The following is a 7,293-nucleotide window of genomic DNA, read 5'->3' on the forward strand; positions in this document are numbered from 1 at the left end:
CTGCGGTGGGGAGAACAGAGGCGGACCGGTCCCCAACCCATCACACACCAGGCTGGGGCGGGCACAGCCGCGGGGCTCCCGGGCTCGACGTCACCTGAACCGAACCCAGCCCGTGTTCGCGCCGCTGTCCCGATCCCCGGGTGTCCGAGCCGGCCCCGCCGCACCGGGGCGGGAGGGCGCGGGGTCCCGCTCAGACCCACGCCGGGGTCCCGCTCCCCTCACCGGCACCCGTGTCCAGCGCCGTGTCCCGGGGCTCCCCCGAGCCGCGTCCCGGCGGGGGCGGGGAGGCTGTACCGGTACTTTTCGTGTTTGTTTCCAATTTAATAAACTCCCGTTCGGAGCCCCAGCTGGGTGCCGGCGCTGCGGGGCGGAACCGGGGGACGCGGCCGGCGCGGCGGGACGGGCCGCCCGGGGCGATGCGCCTGGAACGGGCGGAGCCTCCCCCGAGTCCTTCCGGGGCGGCGGCGGCGCGATGCTGGCGCTGGCGGGGCGGCGGGCCCGGGCCGGGCTGCGGCTGCTGCAGGTGCGGCCGGGGCCGGGGACCCAGGGCTGGTGGGCCTGGGGAGCGAGGAGGCGGGGGGTCAGTGCGGGGGTGTGGGGAGCGGTGGGGGGAGCTGGGAAGAGGGGTGTGGGAGAACCGGGTGTCGGGGCTGGGAGAGCCGGGCCTGGGGGCGAGGGGCTGCGGGGACGGGGGTGAGGGAGCGCCCGGGAGCGGGCCCTGGGGGCGGGAGGCGGCCGGCGCTGGGGCAGGTTACGGGTGCTGAGGGGCAGGAGGGAACCCCGCACGCCGTCCTTCCCCTCATTGCCCGGACGCTTTGCTCCGTCCCCGCAGCGTGTGGAGAGATGTGCAGGAGGCTCCAGTGGGGCTGAGTCACCGGGGACACCCTGGTGCTCACACCCTGGGCCCAGGTCTCATCCCGGGGGACACCCCGTGTTCCGCCAGCATGTGGGGGTCAGTGATGGTCCTGCCTGGTGTGTGAGGCCACAAGCGGCAATCCCAGATCACAGAATGATAGCATCGTTTTGGTTAGGGAAGACCTCGAAGATCATCAAGTCCAACCATTAAGCTAACACTACCAAGACCACCTTTAAACCATGTCCCTAAGAACTTAATCTACATGTCTTTTAAACACTTTTAAACAGTGACGCAACCTCTTCCCTGGGCAGCCTGTTCCAATGTATGACAACCGTTTCCACGAAGAATTTTTTTCTAATTTTCCTCATTTTTTCCTAATATCCAATCTGAGCCTTCCCTGGCACAACTTGAGACCATTTCCTCTTGCTCTATTACTTGCTACTTTGGAGAAGAGACCAACCCCAACCTCCTTTCAGGTAGTTGCAGACAGTGATAAGGTCTCCCCTCAGTCTCCTTTTCTCCAGGATGAACAGCCCCAGTTCCCTCAGCTGCTCCTCATCAGACTTGTGCTCCTGACCCTCCACCAGCTCTGTTCCCTTCTCTGAACTCTCTCCAGCACCTCAATGTCTTTCCTGTAGTGAGGGACCCAAAACTGAACACAGGATTTGTGATGCAGCCTCACCAGTGCTGAGTACAGGGGGACGATCACTGCCCTGGTCCTGCTGGCCACACTATTCCTGACACAAGCCAGAATGTCGTTGGCTTTCTTGGCCACCTGGGCTCATGTTCAGCTGCTGTCACCAACACCCCCAGGTCCTTTTCCCCAGGCACTTTCCAGCCACTCTTCCCCGAGCCTGTAGCGCTGCCTGGGGTTGTTGTGACCCAAGTGCAGGACCTGGCACTTGCCCTCGTTGAACCTCATACAATTGGCCTCAGCCCGACGATCCAGCTGGTCCAGATGCCTCTGTATGGCCTTCCTACTGTCCATCACATCAACACTCCCACCCAATTTGGTGTCATCTGCAAACTTACTGAGAGTGCACTCGATCCCCTCATCCAGATCATTGACAAAGAGATTAAAGAGAACTGGCCCCAATACTGGCCCTGGGGAACACCAGTCATGACTGGCAGCCAACTGGATTTTACTCCATTCACCACAACTCTTTGGTCCCGGCCCTCCAACCAGTTCTTTATCCATCGCAGAACACCCATCCAGGCCATGAGCTGCAGCTTCTCCAGGAGAATGCTGTGGGATAAGGTGTCAAAGACTTTGCTGAAGTCTAAGTACACAACATCCACAGCCTTTCCCTCATCTACTAAGCAGGTCACCTTGTTGTAGAAGGTCACATTGGTCAGGCAGGACCTGCCTTTCATAAATGCATGTTGACTGGGCCTGATCGCTTGGTTGTTTTCCATGTGCCACATGACGTCACTGAGGATGATCTGCTCCATGACCTTCCCTGGCGCCCAGGTCAGACTGGCAGGCCTGTAATTCCGTGGATTCTCCTTCTGGCCCTTCTTGTAGATGGGCACCACATTTCCCAACCTGCAGTCGACTGGGACCTCCCCGGTTAGCCATATTGCTGATGAATGATGGAAAGTGGCTTGGCAAGCACCTCTGCCAGCTTTATTAAGGGGGAGCAGGGACAGTGCTGGGCTTGGAAGGTGTTGGCAGCCCATCTCTGTCCCTTTCCTTTTCCTTTCTGCAGCACTCCCAGCAGTTGAAGCGTTCAGCGTGGCTCGCCCCAGCACCGCACCGCTTGACCTCCGGCCTGCCCATGAACATCGGGGTGCTCTTTGTGCCGCAGCAAGAGGCTTGGGTGGTAGAGAGGATGGGCAAGTTCCACCGAATCCTCGAGCCTGTAAGGAGCCGCTTTTCTCCCTCTCTGGATTCAGCAGGTTCCTAAAGCTGTAGTGAGGCGCGTTCTTTGCACATGGGTTTGGCATGTGATGTGCTTATCCCTCAAGATCACAATCCTTTTGATTGCTTGTACACTAATTTTCCGTTGTTTGGGTGTTAAAAGCACTAAGAAACCTAAGTTCCCCCTGTGTGTTTGCGTGTTTGCTCTACCTGCAGCGTCTGCAGCACATGGTGTACTGCATTGTACTTGGTCTTTGTTTGCACAGCTCCCTCTATTCTGGCTGAGGTCTGTGGGAGGAAAACTCTGGATTAGAGGGCTCGTCCATCTAATCCCACTCTTTTCCCAGGGTCTGAACTTCCTCATCCCTCTGCTGGATAGGATTCGTTATGTGCAGAGTCTCAAAGAAATCGTCATTAACGTCCCAGAGCAGTCGGCTGTCACCTTAGGTACGGAAAAGCTTTTGTGTCCGGTCCATTTCCTTCCCCTGCGTCCAGGGTGAGCAAGGATCAGTGTGGGGAGGAGCAGAAATGTCCCAGGCTCCTGTGCTCAGCCCTGTCCCTGGGGACCCAGCCTGGCCATGCTCCCGGCTCTGTGAGGAGGAGAACCCCAGTAGGTCCCGTCTGCCCTCTCACTGCTGCAGCTGCCCCTTCTTGCTCAGTTGAGTGCACCTGGGCAGGAATCCATTTTGCAGATGTTTTCCCATGTTGAACCTTGAAAATCTCCTCTGTGGTTCTATAAAAAAATGTTTCAGATGAGGTTAATGGACAGCTAATCACAATTCTAGTATTAATACTAGGATTTTTGTTTGTTCTTCTTTACCCCTTAAATCTTTATGAAGATAACGATGGTATGAAATGTTTTGGTCTGGAGACCTAAGGCTTATTGTGTATTAAAATGTCAAAATGTAGTGTTTTCAGGGGAACGTCGAAGTAATTTTTACAAAGCCTTTTAGGTAACAGAGGTCCCTTTCAGCTAATCCCTCTTCTGTGCCGTGCTTTTGACACCAGGAAGGAAAGGGATGACCCTACCCAGCTCTGCGAGTTCTGTCGAGAGGAGGGGATTGCTCTATTTTGTCTTTGCTGCTTCATAAACAGGACGTGGTATTCTCTCCCACAGATAACGTCACCCTGCAGATTGACGGCGTGCTCTACCTGCGGGTTATGGACCCCTACAAGGTACCATCCCTGCTGTGCTGACACTTGGCGGGACTCAAACTTTCAGCCTCTGTGGCTGCACCCAGCCCAGGCAGCATGTAGTGCCTTGGCAGCCCCTCGGGCACCGCTGGCCGGGCTCTGCCGGCTCCCTGCTCCCCAGGATGTGTGCTTCAGCCTCTGCCCAGCCTCTGCATCTTGTGGGGTGGGTGGGCCGAGCTCCCTGATCTGTCCTGAGTCTCTGGACTCTTCTTTGTCAGAGGTGTCTGTGGCACGTTTTTTGTCTTAGTGCTGTGTTTGCCCACCCTGCCTCGTTCAGGGTCCCTCTTGGCACTGCCATCAACATTGTTTTTTGCTTCTGCTCTCCAGGCCAGCTATGGGGTGGAAGATCCTGAGTACGCAGTGACCCAGCTGGCCCAGACCACCATGAGATCTGAACTTGGCAAACTTTCCCTTGACAGAGTCTTCCGGGTGAGCTTGGGAGGTGGATCTTGGAGCTGCCAGCATTTCTGGAAACCCTAGGGCAGGCTGTGCAGCCAGGCTGATACGCTTAACAGCAGAATGCCCTTTTCCTTAGAGGGCTTCTGTTTCAGTTGAACTGTTATTGAGGAGAAACTTTTTACTCCGGGGGTGCCAGAGCCCTGGAACAGGCTGCCCAGAGAGGCTGTGGAGTCTCCTTCTCTGGAGACATTCAAACCCGCCTGGACACCTTCCTGTGTGATCTGCTCTGGTGAACCTGCTGTAGCAGGTGGGTTGGACTGGATGATCTCCAGAGGTCACTTCCAACCACAACCATTCTGTGATTAGTGAATTCTTGGAGATGGGTCTGGTTTCAGTTGTCTTTAACAGGAGCTATTTTTTAGCCTGCCCTGGGTTAGTTGGAAAGGGTGATGGGTCACATGTGCCCAGACCCAGCTGGTTCAGCTGCTTTTCTTGAGTCTGTTACTCTTTACTCAGGCCCAACGATGAATGTACTGTCTGACCCGGTTTGGTGGGGGGGCAGGAGGGTGTGCTGTAACCATTGTGCAGCATTTGCTGGGCAGGAAGAGGAACTGTTGGCATTCCTGGATGATGTTAGTATCCAGATGTATGCCAGATGTTTGTATCCCAGCAATTTGAGTTTGAGGCACAGTGACCCTGTTGCGAGATGTGGGGAGCCCTTGACCCTGCCTTGTGCCTGTGGAGATAGGTTTTTCTGGCTGACCTTGGCCTGTGGGAGAGCAGGATGTTTGTTCACCTCCTGACCCTCCTCTCTTTTTTTCTCTCTGCCATTTGTTTTGTGCCTCCTAGGAGCGTGAGTCCCTCAACGCCAACATTGTGGATGCAATTAACCAGGCTTCAGACTGCTGGGGCATCCGATGCCTGCGCTACGAGATCAAGGACATCCACGTGCCCCCGCGTGTGAAGGAATCCATGCAGATGCAGGTTTGGTTCTTTGGCAGGGCAGTCTGGAACAAGAGGGAAGTTTCCCTTTCTGCGCTGTTCCTTGTTACCTGTCCAGAACTGGCAGCACTGGCCCTTCTTGCAGCGAGGGACGCCCTTTGGTACTTTGGCTGCAAACATACAGCTATTGAATCAATAATTCCCCTCCTTATTTCAGTGGTGGTGGTGGCTCCTGCCTGGTACAGGCAAGACCTACCAGCTCCCTCTCAAATCCCTGCTGGGTTCTGTAGGAAGCAAATCCTGCGGCTGAAGGTCTCCCTTTGAGAAAAGCCGGGCGCTGAGTCTCCGCTGGGCTGGTAGGGTGGGAGGGGGATGCGCCTGCCTGGTTAGGTGTGAATGAGGCTGTGGGGGCCTTTGCAGCCTGAGGAGCAGAACCAGCCCCCACCAAGGATCGCTTGGTGTTTCATACCTGTGTGCTCATCCTTTGCTAAGCCACATTTGCCCAGGCGGGACTTAGAAGTGTGTCCTTGCTGTGCTCACCCCATGGATGGGATTTCCTCAGCACAGCTGTGTCAGGCTGGTGTCTGACCTGTGTTTGCAGGTGGAGGCAGAGCGACGGAAGCGCGCGATGGTGCTGGAGTCGGAGGGGACACGGGAATCGGCGATCAACGTGGCTGAGGGGCAGAAGCAGGCCCAGATCTTGGCATCAGAAGCTCAGAAGGCCGAACAAATCAACAAAGCTGCTGGTAGTGCCTTGGGCTAGAACACATGGGGCTTGGGGGATCTGTCGCCCTCTGTGCTGTGGGGTGCTGCTCGTAGTGAGAGACCACATCACTGTGGGCCAGGCTTCCTCAGCCACGCTGATCCTTCCCTACTGGGGCCTCAGGCTGAGCTCCAGTGGCAGGAGGTGTGTGGCAGGAGTGTCACCGTCCTGCTCATGGGGAAGAGAAGGCTTTGCATGTGTGAAACTGCCTTGATTTGCTCCTTGATATTGTCCTGATTTGCTCCTTACAAGTGTTTTGTCACAGTTCTGATGGATGTTCTGCTGTGGTCTGTTGCAGGAGAAGCCAATGCAGTGCTGGTCAAGGCCAAGGCCAAGGCGGAGGCTATTCAGCTCCTGGCAGCTGCTCTGGCACAGCAGGTGAGTGGTGGTTCCTTGGGGCAGACACAGCTTTGGTGAGGTGAAACCACAGCCGGGGTGGCATCTGGCTTTCTCCCAGACGCTCCTTGGCATCTTCAGCATCAGCGAGTGGGGAGTTTTGCCTTCATGGGAGCTGCTGAGAGCCAGGGTGGGCTGGGGAAGGGGGCAGGGATGAGCTTTTGGTGGCACATGTCTCACTTCTGAGCCTCGTCCTTCTCTCCCCAGCACGGCAGCGCTGCCGCCTCTCTCTCCGTGGCAGAGCAGTACGTGAGCGCCTTCTCCAAGCTTGCCAAAGACTCCAACACCATCTTGCTGCCCGCCAACACCGGCGACGTCACCAACATGGTCGCGCAGGTCGGTGTGGTCGGAGGGATCCCGTCTCTTGCTGGGGGAGGTGAAGGTGGCAGCCTGATGGGGCCTGGCCCTCTCCTCTCTTTCCTCATGGCTCTCTCGTGCCCTCTAGGCCCTGGGCATCTACAGCACGCTGACCAAGCCCCAACCTGTGAAGACGGAGGACGAGGTGCCCCCAGCCCGCACGGACCCCCAGCCTCCCGCCGCGGAGGTGCTCAAGGCAGAACAGGCCAGTTCCAGCTAGCAGGGCTGGAGGGATCCCGCACCTGCGGCCTGCCGTCCCCCCTGGGCAGACGCTCTCCTTCTTCCCTTGTTCCTTATTTTGTATTTGGATTTAAATCATGTAATAAATGGTACCGGTGCTGCTGCAGCACGTCCCCTGGCACTTGGGAGCGCCACCTGTCACCCCATTGTCTGCCGCCAAATGGGGACCATGCCTCCTAAACAGGCTCCTGCAGGGAGCTCTCATGAACATGCAGTGATCCACAAGAGGAGCCAGGGGAGGATTCTACCCGGGGGGACCCTCTCCTAGGGGGTCCCTCTCCCAGA

General features: G+C 56.9%; 1 protein-coding gene across 1 annotated transcript; it reads left to right on the forward strand.

Moving 5' to 3' along the window:
* The first annotated feature begins 381 nt into the window (after positions 1–381).
* On the forward strand, positions 382–7,114 carry STOML2 (stomatin like 2). Its single transcript, XM_082075870.1, has 10 exons — positions 382–523; positions 2,566–2,718; positions 3,065–3,164; positions 3,835–3,893; positions 4,239–4,340; positions 5,160–5,294; positions 5,854–5,998; positions 6,314–6,393; positions 6,619–6,747; positions 6,857–7,114. Exons 1-10 carry the CDS (start codon positions 473–475, stop codon positions 6,986–6,988), a joined length of 1,086 nt encoding a protein of 361 aa, XP_081931996.1. The 5' UTR covers positions 382–472; the 3' UTR covers positions 6,989–7,114.
* Positions 7,115–7,293: the final 179 nt, after the last annotated feature.

Source organism: Streptopelia decaocto (assembly GCF_964273445.1).
Source record: "Streptopelia decaocto genome assembly, chromosome: Z".
In the NCBI taxonomy this organism is placed as follows: Eukaryota; Metazoa; Chordata; class Aves; order Columbiformes; family Columbidae; genus Streptopelia; species Streptopelia decaocto.

Bases quoted from the DNA above. Each gene is read 5' to 3' on its own strand.
- STOML2 (XM_082075870.1), top strand. From the start codon at position 473: ATGCTGGCGCTGGCGGGGCGGCGGGCCCGGGCCGGGCTGCGGCTGCTG. The intron at 6,394-6,618 runs GTGAGTGGTGGT...TTCTCTCCCCAG, and splicing joins CAGCTGCTCTGGCACAGCAG to CACGGCAGCGCTGCCGCCTC. The intron at 6,748-6,856 runs GTCGGTGTGGTC...CGTGCCCTCTAG, and splicing joins TCACCAACATGGTCGCGCAG to GCCCTGGGCATCTACAGCAC.